General features: G+C 44.3%; 1 protein-coding gene across 8 annotated transcripts in view; it reads left to right on the top strand.

The window, feature by feature from the left end:
• Positions 1-15,946, top strand: part of WDTC1 (WD and tetratricopeptide repeats 1) — a 475,018-nt gene that overhangs the window by 36,325 nt on the left and 422,747 nt on the right. For 4 of the 8 annotated variants that reach the window (XM_085647700.1, XM_085647694.1, XM_085647697.1 and 1 more), the window contains exons 2-3: positions 11,664-11,770; positions 14,222-14,357. In XM_085647700.1, coding sequence (XP_085503826.1) covers positions 14,310-14,357 — 48 coding nt within the window. In that variant the 5' untranslated portion in view covers positions 11,664-11,770; positions 14,222-14,309. The remainder of the gene's footprint in view (positions 1-11,663; positions 11,771-14,221; positions 14,358-15,946) is intronic. The other 4 variants (XM_085647701.1, XM_085647696.1, XM_085647699.1 and 1 more) reach the window with 1 other exon arrangement.

The following is a 15,946-nucleotide window of genomic DNA, read 5'->3' as shown; positions in this document are numbered from 1 at the left end:
GGCACCATCTGTTCCGTTGTTCAACGGCAAGATGAACATGCCTGCGGAGAAGAAATAAACTGCTGCAAGAGTCTGTGATCGAAAGAGTATGTTCATTATTGGACTTACTTCAATTATTGTTCTGATTGCTACAATAGCATGGGTTGTAGAGGGAGTAGCTCCTGCTCGACAACTACTGACTGCTACTACTCCTGTCCTAATTGAGCACCGATATTTTACTCTTTCCTATCATGAAAAGAAGGCCCGAATGTCATATCTCAATAACACTTTCATTCAAATGTTGCATCGCACCCATAATGCTACGAACATTACCAATTGTTGGGTGTGTGGAATGATGCCAGCTCATCAGAAAAAGGGAGGAACGCCTTTTATTTCTCTGCCGTTTTCACATAATGGCTCCTGCAGAGCCTGGTTTGCATTGTTGTGGGCTTCTCATATTGGTAATATTACCAACTTTGATGTAGGAAGACTTAACGCTCAGTTAAATAGTCTGTTACGCTGATGAGGAAGGAGATCCACAAGCTAAAGGAACTATATGGGAAATGGAGGAGTAGCGCCGAGGAAATTCCTCCACGCACTATGCTTTCCTTAACACTCGAACTGTCAAGGGTAATGTGCCTCCTGTTATAGCTGTTACTAGAGCTCGAGCAGACCTTTGTGTGTGCAGTATTGACAGTATCTCTGTGGAAAAAAGTGACTGTACTATAACCTTGAATATTACTGGAATAAACAGTAGTTTTTTGTCATCACAGAACACCTATTTCATTTGTGGAAGTAAAGGCTATTACCACCTACCTATTGGGTGGTCAGGTAGCTGTTTTGTGTCCTTTTTGCTACCACCTGTGTGTTTCGCACCTGCATCCTACCACAAAGACTATAAACTGTTTAATGACATTTCTAAGAGCCGATTTAAGAGGACAATAAATCACGATGAGGTGGATCAAACTGATGCTGCATTGCAGCAGTATATTGACTTTAATTTGGGACTATTCTTCTTAAGTAGCAGGAAAATAAGGCGCTTAACACGTAATGTAGAGGCTGTAACCTATCAGACAGCCATGGCACTTGAAAACATCACGGAAGAACTACAAATTGCGAGAATTGTGGCGCTCCAAAACAGGATGGTTTTGGATGTGATCCTGGCAGACAGTGGTGGAGCATGCCGCATTATTGGGACCAGCTGCTGCGTCTACATCCCTGACCACGCCCCTTCAGTTTTTGAAGCTATTTCTAAGCTGCACAAGATAGCCACTGAAATCCATCAGGATTCAGGAACGTGAACTTTGACTGGATGGCTATGGACTATGTTTACTATATGGGGCTGGAAACTATTGTCCGCTCTATTTGTTGCGATCCTTTTTATCTGTTGTCTATGTATCCAGTGTGGCCCGATGCTCTGTTCCCTTTGTGCTTCTACCTATACTTCATGTATACCAGCTAAACAAAATGTCAAGAATGTAAATGCCCGACTAGTAACAGACCAAGAAATTAGTGAGTTAATGATTATTGATGTCCATGTTATCTTCCATGCTCCTCCTAAATCGTAGAGATGTCTTCACCTAATGGTAAAAGGGCCGTCTGTGGGAATCGAAAATAATTGCTGTTAGCATGAGCTGAAACCATCTTGTTTGCAGCATCCATTTTGTTAGCCTTGTGATTCTGCAGTCTTCACTGTTGCCTGCTTTTCTATTCTGCTTGAGTTATCAACCTTAGTTATCTCCTTCTGTACTGAGCCAGAGCAATGTATGAGCTCCGAAAGGCCTGTAGTTGCTAGAATGCACCTGTTTGAGAATGTAACTGTCTATCATATCCTACTGATGTAAGCAGTTCTGTTTCCCCTCCCACTTTGCTGACTAAATGATATTCATCTGCCCATGTTTCTCAGTATCTATTCCTGTGTAGGACTTTACCTTCTATTTGAGTCTACATGCTTACTCTGCAACAAACTGTGTATAAAAGGCCCATGGTTTCTGTATTCCATGTACTATCTCCTACAGCGCCTGAGGGTGTTGTATTGATGTAGTCCCACTCATGAGTGAATAATAAACTTATTTTGAGTTCCAGCGCCAATCTCTTCTTTGTTAGTCTAAGGACCCGTGGACAAACTTAAGGGTGAACCCTGCACCGGTGTGCCCCTGAAAAGGCACATTTCCACAGCGTTTCATTGTAACCCCTTCTGTGCTCCTGTCTGCCAACAGCCGTCGCGAGCACTACCTGTCTAGTGCTGCGCACGTCCATTGGCTGATGCGCTCCGCCCACTTTTTCAAACCGCCGCACTGTGGCGGAATTCGCACCGCGGTTAAGTGGCTAAACAACTTTAGAACTTCATTAGTGCTCAATCGCGTTGAATACTAATGTATCAAGATTAAAATGAAATAAGTAAAAATGGTTATATCCAACAGTTTGTCAAAACACTGGCCAATAAGTATTAAGTCATCAAACTCCACAGTCACATGTTCACGATATATATCCATGAAAATTCGCTACAGGCACCTTGATAAGTGTCCATGCATCCTGTAAACAGGGTCCTGGTCTATGGACCGGGACAATGTTTCTGCATGTGTGGTTGAATAACTCTCTAGCCTGAACAGTTCCATTATTTTTTTTTCTGACATGGTATGCCCGCAACATGCAAGTTCTGCATTATTTCTACTTGCTTATGGGTTCCTTCCTTATGTTGTGTGTAGTGGGATTGTTAACAATGTAGCACTACCAAGCAGGTTTGAGGTATGTTTATATGTATGCAGTTACGAACTTCAGGGGAAATATTTCACTCTGTTTCTGATTATGATGTATTCCAGCGGGGCTCACTTTTTGTTCTCCCCTAGTATCATAATATCTCTTTTAAAGGTAATCTCATTGTATATCCTGTTTATTTTCCTGTTTGTTTGGCAGAGTGACCGTCTTGTATTCTACCCCAATGGGGGAAGATAATGATCTCTTCTGATGTTGGACTCCAAATAGCTTCTGTGATATCTGATGACTTGGCTGTAGCTCACAGTGGCAAATGTCATTGCATGAGTGGGATGAGACCTATTGTTCAGATGTCTGCATCAGTCTAAGGATTTCTTGAAAGGAAAGTTCCTACTGTCCGTCATGTTTCAAGAATACAGTTTTGTTAAGAATGTTGATTATATTGTTGGAATGTTCAAACCTGAGCATTATAGAAGAGTAGACATTGTAAAAATATGCATGAACCTGCTCTACTGAGCCATATGTGCCACTCCAGTTGAGGAATATATTGTCTATGTAATATAGACTAGTGATTTCTGATGTTCAGGGACTCCGCTTCTCCTTTATCTTGAACGGGAGTGTACATTGTTGAGGTGTACATGTGGTCCGTGATCCGCTGAAAGTATTAACTTGTGTTGCGTTCGGATGAATTCAGTGAGTTTTGTTATGGTCTAGGCATTTTTATGGCACCCTTCTACCACTAGTGTTGTTTAGGACTTGGTAACGGGCAGAGGGGCATGCATATAGGAGAGTGCTATTGAAAGTTGTCCTAGATGGGAACCATTTGATGGTTGTGTCTAACGTTCTTGGGAGAACTTAGAATCAAGTACACAGACTCTCCACATCTCCATGACTGTGTCTAAAACCATGAGGAAGTCAGACATAAGTGCATACATACTGATTCATCTGAATGTTGCCTGTGCAAGTACATGGACTTTGTATTTGTTAGGTCATTGTCAGCTAAGCCAAGGGTATGCCGTGGTCTAAGAGATAATTGTGGACGGCTCCATACTTTGGTGTTTTCCAAGTATCACTATGCTTTACTTTGATATTAACTTGTCATACTAAACGGCGGTAATGTAGTGATGGTGCCTTACCAGCTGGCTGGAGGAGCCAACGCCTCTTTGTTTTAGGTAGTGAGCATGTAGTTAGGATGATTGAAAGAGCCATACTTAACTTGTTTATCAAAAGGTTAAGAGAGTACGTTTTCTAAATTACAAAGCTTTGCTTATTATAGCTAAGAAAAATCAGCCTTCTAGTAGTGTTTTCAAGTATGATAGGTCAAAAATCGAAGATGTATATTTTTAAACTGAGCCTCCTTTTGACTCTGCATAACCTGAATCTGCTTTGCGAAAAGTGCAAATCTATGCCATTAATAGCCCTATTTTTGACGCTTGGTGCTTTGACAGATGTTTATATCTCAACTAGGCACCAATACAGCGTTGTAAGTGTGGTGAGATAAGCGCAGTCAATCTCTGTTTGAAACACCAGGTTAAATAGACGGAAATCGGTGTGGAGTTCCCATATGTTATTCCCCTAAATCTTTTAGCGTTTTTTCTCATCATCTGAAATACTGGGGCCACCGGAATTGGTGATTCTGGGGCATGCAAAAAACTGCGATTAGTCCAAGCCACTGGTAATGAGAGCCTTTATACCAGTTATGTTGGGCCTAAAGGAGTAGTCTCTTAGCACAGTTCAATCTGTGATAGTGAAGGTAGCCTGTAAATGTTTGCAGGAACTCAAGAAAGGAGGAGTTTCTTCATAAATGTATGATTTGCCAACTGCATCCGCTTGCAAGGCACGAGAGATTTGATAAAAAATTCTAATTTTTGGGGGCATGGCTAGCCAACACCCAAGATGTCCGCACAGGGATAGAGCTCCAGTCGGCCGCCGACTAATTCTCCCATCCGTTACATTCATCCGTATGCCCGTAATTTCCGTGACTACAGAGGCGCCTCGAGTCACAGACTAACCCGATCCGCTGCAGAGACAAATTGGATCCCGATTTCCGACGCTGGAGCCATTTGATGTGGTTGGCCACGGGATGAACGCAGACCCGGCTGTGACGTTTCACGGCATTCCCTGCTGCCGGCGGGTGCGTTGGAAGACACTCTGCCTCGAGAGGCGCTTACTAAGAACGGACCTCGCGGCCGGTAGCCCACGGCACTTCTTGACACGCTCTCCGGCAAACTTGGGGTAGGGACCTTTACCGACGTGCACCGCGCCAGGCCTGTGGAACAGTGTTGGGGCCCGTGGCCGATACGGGACATTTAGGACATTTATCTTCCCACTTCTTCCCCCCCCCCCCCCTCCCCTCCGTCTGGTGGCTTGGCTCTGTTGGGAGCTGAGGGCTCTTTTGATGAAAACGAGGGAGGCCGCCTCACTGCGCCTCCGGCGCACCGAAGCTGTGGCACCATCCACCTCTTGAGGATGACCTTCAGTGCTCGGGCTGTGCCTGCCTGAGTTTCAGCCGCCGCCATTTTGGGCCATGCTCGACTCTTGGCCGAAGGGGCACGGACCTCAATGATCAGCCCTAGCCTGTCCACTGCCTTATTCGCCTGATGCTCCTCTGACCCGACATCTCCCGATCAAGGGGGAGGAACGAAACCTAATGGCTACAGCAAGGGGCCCCAAGCCATCCACTCCGCACAGACTGTCGAAGTTTGCCCACTCCAAGCCTGAGGACACTGAGGGAAAACTGGAAGATGCAGAGGCAAAGCAACAATCTGATGATGGGTGCTCGACATTGGCGGACATAATGGAAGTGGTCCAGGGGGTCCGCACGGCACCAGAACATAAAATCGACACAGTCTCCATTGATGTCAACCTGATCAACGCTGATCTGAAGAACATGGGGGAACGAGTCAATGATGCGAACGAAGGCTCCATCGCCACGCTTACGACCTCCACGACACAGCTGGAATCGGTGGTCAAGCAACTGCAGGCCCAGACAATTGATCTTGAAGCCCGACTGGAAGATTACAAAGGGCGCGCAAGAAGAAACAACGTGCGTATTCTGGGGGTTCCTGAACGAGCGGAGGGGCAGGCCACCGACCTGCTCGTTGAGGACTTGATCCAAAATCATCTGCAACCTCCGTGTCTCTCCAAATACTTCTCTGTTGAATGCGCCCACAGAGTGCCTGGAGACCCTCCGAAGCCAGGCGCTCCACCTCGTCCCATTCTGGCGCGGATCTTCAATTTTCGTGACTGAGATATCATCCTCTAGGCCGCGAGAAGTGGACCCCCATGAAATTCGAGAACTCCATTATCACCTTTTTCCCAGATTTTACCTACAAAGTACAGCAGAGGCGCCGCTCATTTCTGGAAGTAAAGCGTGCTCTCAGGGGACACAATCTAAAATATGCTATGCTCTTCTCTGCAAAGTTACGTGTGCAATCAAATGGCCAGTCGCTCTTCTTCCAGTCCCCGTAGGAGGCCTGGGACTGGCTGGAAGGGTGGCGTTCTTCCACAGACCGGGACATCGCTTCCCAGGATCACCTCCACGAATCCGACGGTCCTCGTGGAAAGATTGTCTGAGCTCATGCGGTGCAGGTATTGGCAGACTTAACACGAACTGTGGGTTCATGCCTTGTTTGGTGGCTCGCTACCATATTGACTGTGATTCCCTGGTCACACTCTTTGGTTGTGGTGGGCGAAAAACATTTGCTAACCGCATATTGGTCAACATATACATATTTTCCCATATATGGATGTTCCAATACACTGGGGACTTGGATTGTTTACCGCCCGATAAACTGAACCACAGGGGAAACTCTTGTCAGACTTTTTAATGGCCCTAGGACTGGTTGACGTGTGGCGCACACATCACCCCTCAGATCGGCAGTACAGCTTCCTTTCCGGGGTCCATGGGAGCATGTCACGTATTGATTATCTCTTTTGCCAAGCTTCACAGCTTTCTATGTTTAGTGACATAACCTTTTTGCCTAGGGGCATGTCTGACCACGCTCCGATCCTGGCTCATTACGGTGGTGTCCCCTCCCGCTCTTGTTGGGAGATGGCCCTCAACCCATGGTATCTCCGAGTCCCGGAGATACGAGACAAGCTGATAAAGGCCACGTCGGATTATTTTGCAGAAAATGAGGGTTCCGTCGACTCGGATGTAAAGTTATGGGATGTGTATAAGACTGTGATTAGGGGGTGTGGGGTGGCAGCAGTGACAGGCCATCAAAAAGAGAAACGTCAGCGACTAGAGGATATAGAACTAGAGGTGGCCAATCTCGAACGCGAGCTAATCGCGTCGGCCTCCCCGGACACTTCCCACAGGCTTGCAGTGAAGCAGAGGGAATATCCCGATACAGCCAGAGAGACGGCCCAGGCGCACTACCACTCTACTCAATACCGGGTATATAAAATAGGAGACCAGGCCAGTAAACTGTTGGCGTGGTTGGATAGGCGTGAATCGGCCAGTTGGTGGGTGGCTGAAATTGCGGCCCCTTGGGGAGAACGGCGAAGCGACCGAGATGGAATTGCAAAGATTTTCGCTCACCATTTTGAGCGCCTCTATGCCCCTACATCTACTTCCACACAGGAAGAAGCCGCCGACCTGCTTTCTACGCTCCCCCTGCCAAGGTTAGAACCTCAGGATGTTGCAGACCTTGAAACTCCGCTTGATCCGGAGGCGGTATTTAAGCCGATTGGGGCATTGTGCTCTGGGAAGGCCATGGGTCCTAGTGGCCTTCCAATCGAACTCTATAAGGCGGTGTCATCGGTTCTGGCTCCATACCTGATACGTATGTATGATGAAAGCGCAGACCATGGGAGTTTGCCCGAGACACAGCACTTGGCTAATATTGCTGTCATCCACAAACAAGGGAAACCCTGAGACCAGTGCGGTTCATATCGACCTATTTCCCTCCTCGACCCAGAGGTCAAAATCCTAGCTAAACATCTGGCCCTTCGCCTATCGCCCCATCTCCATAAACTAATACACTCTGAACTATCCGGCTTTATGCCCACAAAAAACACGGCGCTCAACCTCCTTCGCCTCTTCGGAGTATTGGGCAGAGCCTCCACCATACAAGAAGACGCAGTGATCGTGTCCTTGGACGCTAAAATGGCGTTCGACATGATGGAATGGCCTTTCTTACTTGCCTCTCTGGAAAGATACGGCTTTGGTCCACGTTTTATGTCCTGGGTATGTTTATTATATGCCAAACCTTTGGCCCGCGTTTCGGTAAATGGTGGCAGATCTGCGATTTTTGAGCTGGGGAAGGGCACGAGGCAGGGTTGCCCCCTGCTATTTTCGCTCTGGCGTGGAGCCCTTGGCGGTGTGGATCAGAGGTGACCCTTCTATTTGTGGCCTGAATTTTACCCCGGAGTAGTCGGACAGAATATCCCTCTATGTCGATGATATTCTTTTATATTTGGCCAAACCACGATCTTCGCTCCATGAGATGCTCCATATTCTCTTTTTCGAAAATACTCGGGCTACACCATCAACTGGGACAAGTCATTAATCTATGTCCTCAGTGGAGACCCCCCACGACTTCCTTCAGGTAGCAAGGCTAGCATAGTCACGAATGGCTTCCTCTACTTGGGTATCTATGCCACGAGAGACACACATGTCTTTCACAGGAAAAACCTCCTCTCTCCCCTGCATCGCCTCCGGGCTGACATTGGAGGGCACTGCCACTTACCTTACTTGGTAGAGCCACCCTCTTCAAAATTATGGCACTTCCCCGTTTTCTATGCGCCCTGTCTCACCACAATATTTTTAAACAATTGATTCCGAGGTCCATTCATTGTTATGGAATGGGGGCACGCCCCCAAATCGCTCTGACGAAACTCTTGCGCAGCTGGTACGATGGTGGTATTGCTCTTCCTGCAATCAGAATATATTACTGGGCCTCGCAATTGGTGGTCCTCAATCACTGGGCCCACCGTCCCATTACGAACCCAGCGTATAGAATGGATAGGTTCAATATGGCGGCGGCCAATTATATGAGGGTGCTATATGGAGGGCCTAAGCAACTATCATTATTTACGCCCACCTCCACCACAGTCTCAATCTGGCACGCGGCCACTGCTGCGCTAGGCTGGAATGGTAAAATCTCGCGAGTTACTCCATTGCTGGTGTCCTGTCAATTGGGTATGCTGTCGAGTCTACCTGGGTTTGATAAGTGGGACTTGATTGGTCTTTCCGCAGTGGGGGACATGAAGGGTGCGGTGGTTCCATTCGAGAAATTACGGGTAAAGTACCAGTTGCATGAGGGAAAAACATTCCGTTACCTGCAAGCACGTAGTGCATTAAATAAAGCCATCCCCAAGGGTTCCAATCTACCCGTATCATCTCCTCTAGAAAACAGGCTCCTTGACGACTACCTCCCAGATAAGGCTATTTCCCTAACTTACCGTAAAATACTTAACAATTTACTGGAACGACTCGATAAACTTCGCATGAAATGGGCAGACGACATAGGGGAAATACCGGACGAGGATTGGAGGGAGGCCTTGCATCTCCTAGGGAGGTGGCAATCCGATTCCGCTTTAAGCTTATACAACTCAAAATACTTCACAGGGCTTATTATACCTCCACAGCACTCGTTAAAATGGGTTTGACAACCTCCCCACTCTGCCCCCGGGATTTTGGCTCCTTGGGTACTTTCCTACATCAGTGGTGGGACTGTCCAGTTCTCCAACACTATTGGAACGAGATTTTATCCACCATGTCCCGAATATGTCAGAAACCAATAGAACCCTCCCCTAGACTCTATCTTAAACATCTGGGATGCAACTGACCTCAACTGCACTGAACAATTATGGGTCTCCCTGAGCTGTATCATTGCAAAACGTAACATTGCCAGAACATGGAAGGGGGGAGTCGCACCTCGACGCACAGATTGGGATGAGGACATGGACTGGTGCATGCTGTCTGAGAGGGTGATATACGAGAGCAGAGGCTGCCCAGGCAAATGGACTAAAATATGGGGCCCATGGAACTAGCACAGAGTATTTTTATGTACTCCCTTTGCGGATGACGACCCATATAATGTGGACAAGGACTCACTTTAAGGATTTAATGTCATTGTGTGCCCATAATATTAATTGTATTGTTTATTTTGATTTCATTAGTCCTATATGTCGTGTCTATTTTATGTGATGTGCTAATCCTGACGATTAATCCTTTTCAGGTTGTTGTTTTTGTTGTATTGTTATTTTGCGTTTCCTTAATAAAAAGATTTATATAAAAAAAAATCTTAATTTTTACACTAGTGATTACCATGGGTGATTTAGCAAATTCCTATTACCAAAGTAAATGAAGCCCACTTTCCGCATGTAAAGATTTCGATTTTGGAGAGGTTAAGATAGTTATTGCATATAGTGTTGTGAATGCGCCCTACTGTATGCACTATTCTGTGGGAATTTCCGACAGACTGCAGCACTACCCTTAGGTGATTTGGGGTGGGTGTCTTTCATATTTGTTGTATTTACTGAGAACACCATTTGTATTTTTGATGAGGATTGAAACGAGACAATTTTAAATTGGCTACAACAAGACATACTTTTTTTTGGTCTTTTTTGAAAAAGGTTTTGCTCAAGTAATTTGTTCATCTGGATATTCTGGTTTGAGTGTCTTCAGGTGCAGGTAGGAAGTTCTTGGAATAAAAGTTTAGAAGACCGACTTCTGCCGCAAGCTTTGGAGATTGGTAGAATAAAATCTAAATGAATACTTGAAATTCTCTTGTATTTCTTCGTGGGATTTTTGACTAGCTGTTTGCAGTTGATCTTCAGTCGCTGATTGCATTTATTATCTCTGTCATGAAAGGTGCTGATTTTACTAGTGCACAACTTCTACTAGTTTTACAGCAGTCTGTGTCCATTTTGAGATTTGTGTCTCTTCTCTCTGATGTTCACTTTGGTACAAGTTTCCTTTGTTGGTTGTATGAAGTTGGGTTATAGCAAGGGTCTCCAAACTTTTCTGTAATAGGAGATACTTATCTTCAATGAAAATCATCAAGCACTATTAATATTATTAGTACTGTAATAGTGAGCACATCAGACAAGACACATTAGTGGCCACTGCAGGCAAGATTGCTAGCAGTGACCACCTCAGTGCATCAGGCAGGGGTTGACAGCAGTAACGTAAAAAAAGACTATCAATTTGGAATGCTTCTACATGGTTAATATTTGACAGCCATGGCTGCAATGCCCCTGGCACTAAGATAATATTAGTAATAAGTCTCTCCAGCGCTGCTTCATTTATCATTCAAACATTGATCTTCAAATATATTTTGGAAAATGAAATTTAGTTCTCCAAACATCAGCCAATGAGTTCTGAATATACACACCTTTATGTCTCAAATACATGCTTTTCAGTTTTGGTATATGCATATAAATTCAGCACAGTGCCTCTGAGTAGGATGGGCTGCACACGGGATAGCTACTTATAAGTAGTTGAAGAGCTACCAGTACCTTCCCAGCTCCTTGTTGCAGACACCTGGTTTATAATCTTTGGGCAGGGCGACTGGAATTCTGCAGCAGGGGAGAAGCAAGCTGCAGGGTTGTCTAAATTACACTGCATAATTTGCATTTTCTTGTAGCATAATGTGTCACATTTTGCAATATAACTACATCCTTATTCTTCATATTTTTAGGCGTTAACACGGACCGGGCACACCATTCGTACTAATTTAACACCCAAATACAGCAACTAACAAGTGACCAGTCAACTTTTGTGAAGGGTCTTCCACTGCGATGCATCACATCGCTCCGTTTTTAGGAACCTTTGATGCGTTCGAAATGAAAAAAAAATGTTTTTGTTTAAAATCTGCAAATTATGCAGCAAGCGATGGATTATGTCGAAAATGCACAATTCTATTGGAAATACTGCCACTGCAGACTTGCATAATTCCAGTGGCACCGTCTTTGGGCGTTCTTGTCATCTAAAATACTCTCCCTTCTCTCCACAGAAACCAATGCCATCACAGTACATTTACCTGGGGCGTTCTTTGAGATCCCTAAAAGCAGCCAGTGTCTTGGCTGTGGTCAAATATGTGTTTTGAGAGTTTTTCCACAGGTAAATAGAGATGTCATGTATGTTGTACACAGTTGTTGGTTCCTTAACTTTAGTTGGTATGTTTGCTGTTGCATAACTGAAAGTTTATTTTCCTGTTAAAGAATGTCTTCCCTATGTATTTTTGGTAGTCGTCCAACTTGTTGTTGAGGTTAGGTGTTGTACGTTCTAATTGGTGGTTCATCTAGGCATAAGTTCCTAAAAGTAACTTTATTTATATGCATTCTGCTCCATAGGAATGGGATATCGGTGTGTACAACGTGTTTTGGACTGCACTGTATCTGGTACCTGTCCTGCTTTTTTGGGGAGATGAATTCAGTTTATGGAAACATTCTCGAGTTGTGTTAGTAGAAAGGCAGTATTCTACGACTCCCTTTAAATCGGTCTTGATTTATGTGAATATAGAGCAGTCTGTTCTATTTCACATGTTATTGAAGGGGATATAATATTACAAACAAATTATAGAGCACTTTAAATAATGCATTGTAAGGGTCTGTGGCTGTGCCAAAGCCCAGTTTTACATGGTGGTAGCCTTTTTCTGTGGTTGATATTGCACTTTGAGCTAGGGTGTATAGCATAATCTACTACAGCAATGTGCAGGAACTAAGGTGGGCTGATACTTTAGCTACTTCTCATCTGTAAGTATTTAAGGTGAGTATGGGTTGTGCATTGGGAACTAAGTGTCTATGTGGAAACATGTTTTTCAGGTCTAGGGATCAGTCCCCTTTTGAGTAAGGGTACTACTGCCTCAGTTTGCGAGGGATTAGGCCGTTGCTGGATGTCAGCATCTGTTTTGAACAATGTTCCATATTATTAGTATTGCCACAGTTTAGAGGAGGTTAAGGCTAATTAAAGCCGTGTTGCTGGACTGTTTGTCCTAGGATTAACCCAGTTTGTATTCTTTGGTACCTTTCAGTCTCAGGTTCTAGAGGGGAAACAACATTTACATCGCGGATTTTACTCCTCAATACAATCAACGCGGTTGTTACAACGACCGCATTGTTACCATTCAGTGCCATTACTACGCAAGTAATTACATCGACTTGCAGTAGATGGCGCTCTAATATAAGGAATAGTATAGTTCACTATTCCAACACCTTCCCCACTGTTACGTAGGCTGGAGTTGGAATAGTAAATTATACATTTCTAATTTTATGGCGCCATCTACTGCAAGTAGATGTAATTGCATTGCGTGGTAACAACATGGTCGTTGTAACGACCGCGTTGTGATTGTATTGCGGAGTAAGGTATATATTCTTCCACTCTTTCTTGCTTGAGGGTGAAAGAAGCAAGTGTGTGTTTTCCTTTGCCTACTACATTTCTTTTAACCTATCACTCAGCAGGCTTCTATTTACAACTAGTGGATATGGTGTTGGCCACGAAATTGGTGAGTTACGAGCTTTATAAAGAATCCGAAGTAAAAGAACATTATTCAGCCTTCATATCAGAAGTTGTTTGGGTAAAATTGATAGGCTTTTGTATTTTTTCACAGAAGGCTGGCTTTCCCCATCATTGCCACAAATAAAAAAAATTCCAGATTGCCTTGACCAGCAATTTACAGTAAAGTACATGTTGTAAAGTAATGCCTTTCTAAAAGACAACAAAACAAATGGATTCCCTTACTTCTTGTTTGTGGGGCAAGTACCAACCATTGATGTTACAACCAGGAATATAATGAGCATTGTTGTCTCCAGAGAAGTGATAAAAGGGCGTGCTCCCTTTCATTCACTACTTTCTAACTCATCCCTTTTCCTTTATGCTTCCTCTGTTCTGTGATTCACTGTATTTTGTGTTCTCGAAAACCAGTAAAAGCAATTTAAATGAAGGGTGCTAAGGCCATGTGAAAAGTGAGTTTCTAGAACTGATTCAGCAGACGAGATGGGCAGTGGGCACTGCTGTGAGACGCCGTGTGGACCCAGGTCTCTCAGGTGACATTGTGATCCTTTTATATACTTGATTTGGGAGGATAAATCGATATCTAGGAGGCACCGAGGGAGGTAGGCCAGAATAAACCTATTTTAAAGGATGGCGCCTGTAGTACTTGGAGGAGACTGGCATGACTGCATTCTTTGTCCCACTGTGTTCCCTTCTTGGCTCAAATCTTGGATTCTGTTGGGTAGCAAATATTAGGCTCAGAAGGGTCATGCGGCCTTAATAAGTATTGGATTCTGTAGTCTGGTGTTTTTTACTGCTTGCTTTATTTTGTCTTCATTTGTTGAGTGTTGCTACCCCCACCCTCAAAATGGCCAGTGCAATGCGCCTGATAACAAGCCAAATTTGCTTTTCTCTCACTGTGTGATAACTATCGCCTTGCCAGATTAAACACTCTGTTGTGAACAGAGCTCATCTGTAATGTTAGCATTCAGGGTTGAGTTTCTCTGTCAAAGTGTAGTGTCTTGTGAGCAGAACGCCCAGCAATGTTAGCACTCACACTGGTGTTTCCTTGTGATTTAGGTAATGTCTCTTTGGTGGAGTCGAGCAACGATGGAATACCGTCATACAATGGAATTGGTATAGCATCCTCTTACCTGCTCCATTCAAGATGGCAAAAGTAAACATTGCACAAGACCTCATCAACCGGCAAATTAAGGTACTTCATTTTCATTCCATGTCCGTATAAGACCATGTTGTCCTTTTCTTAAGATAACGAAAGACATTTATAATGTTTCTTTTTGTTTGCTCAAGAACTAACTCGTTGATGAACAGGAAGCATAGATTTCTCTGGATTCAAAATCATTTGCTGTCATAAGCCTCGATCAAGTGGACTATTTTGAGCATTACCAAGCCAGTCCATGTAGTCAGACCTAAAAGCTAAGAAATTCAGAGTTTAATATTTGGTTACGTTCTCATTTGGTTTCATCTAACACTCAAGGTGCCTTTAAACATGTGCGGCGGGTGCAAATGGGCACAGCGTGCCCTGCTACAACGAATGCCTTTAGTGAAATACAGAACGGCTGATCAAAGCTGCTCCGTGTTATTCTGTGCAGGCGGCAATTCCTTCGTTTACATGGGGCCACACCCCCACGCAAATGAGGAACAAACTCTGAAGATAACGCTGGCCTCAAGTACTTTAAATGGGCAGGTACTGTCTTGTACGGAGTACTTGCACTTCTTTACTTTGAAAAGGAGAGTACGTCCACTTTTCAACTCTGCTGCAATACATTTAATTGGAGAGTACTGGCCCTTCTCATGAGCAAATAAGTACTCTGAGCATACAGTACCAGCACTTATGTATTTCCATTTAAAGTACTGTCTGATGCTGCATGTGCACCAGCGCTATCAGTATTACAGAAGGGGCCGCAAAAGCGCCTGTGGCCCGTTCTGTAATAGAAAGTGCCCCTTGTGCGCACATGCCTGTTATGCCCCCGGGCCACTTTCCGTAATATGGCCACGGGCCACTTTAATATGGCCCCAGGTAGTTCAGTTTAGAAACACAGCATAAGATTAATGGTTTGACTGTCCAGGGCATTTCTGGAAAGCATATTGCATTAGAAGTAATTCCCGAATTAGATAATGAAAGGGGCATCTTTTACATAATTATCCCCATTCCTCCTGCCCCACGCCTACAAAGTTGTAACGGAGAGCTGCAATCTCACCAGAATAGGGTTGACTTTTACCCTCAGCCTTTCTGCTTTTTATCTAATCTTAAAAGCCGAAATAAACTATGCCAACGTCGGGTCATCACAAAGAGTTAAACACTGGTTGAGAAACATTACACACAGCCCTGTTCAGCACTGCACATCTTACATACTGTAAGCGCTGGCCCTGATATTATTTATCTTATTGTACGTATCCATGATTAGCATTCTTAGCCTTTATTCCTAGAAAACAGAGGTGAGCTGAAGTATAGAAATGTGTGGTCTCTCAAACCTGACTGAACTTCAAGTTAGCTGTTAGAGTTAAGCAATCATGTGGGTCACCAACTCCCTCTTCACATATTCTTGTCACTACTAATGGATCCAAATTATGGCGTGGACAGCGTAATTGGTCCACTTTTGTGAGAAATGCCACACCTATTTTAGTTGAAAGTCATCCTTTATTTTGTCATAAAATGTCTTGCCTGCTCTAGAAAAGGTAAAACATATGTCTTATCGTTGTTATATTGTTTGGATGGGTTTGCAGTATGAGGCTGGTATTTTCACAGCTAGGGACTCCTTTTGGCCCTGAAACCATTATTTC

This window comes from Triturus cristatus, chromosome 3_2, assembly GCF_964204655.1.
Source record: "Triturus cristatus chromosome 3_2, aTriCri1.1, whole genome shotgun sequence".
NCBI lineage: Eukaryota > Metazoa > Chordata > Amphibia > Caudata > Salamandridae > Triturus > Triturus cristatus.
Note: the sequence above shows the minus strand (reverse complement) of the source record. Positions and strands in the feature narration are given on the sequence as shown.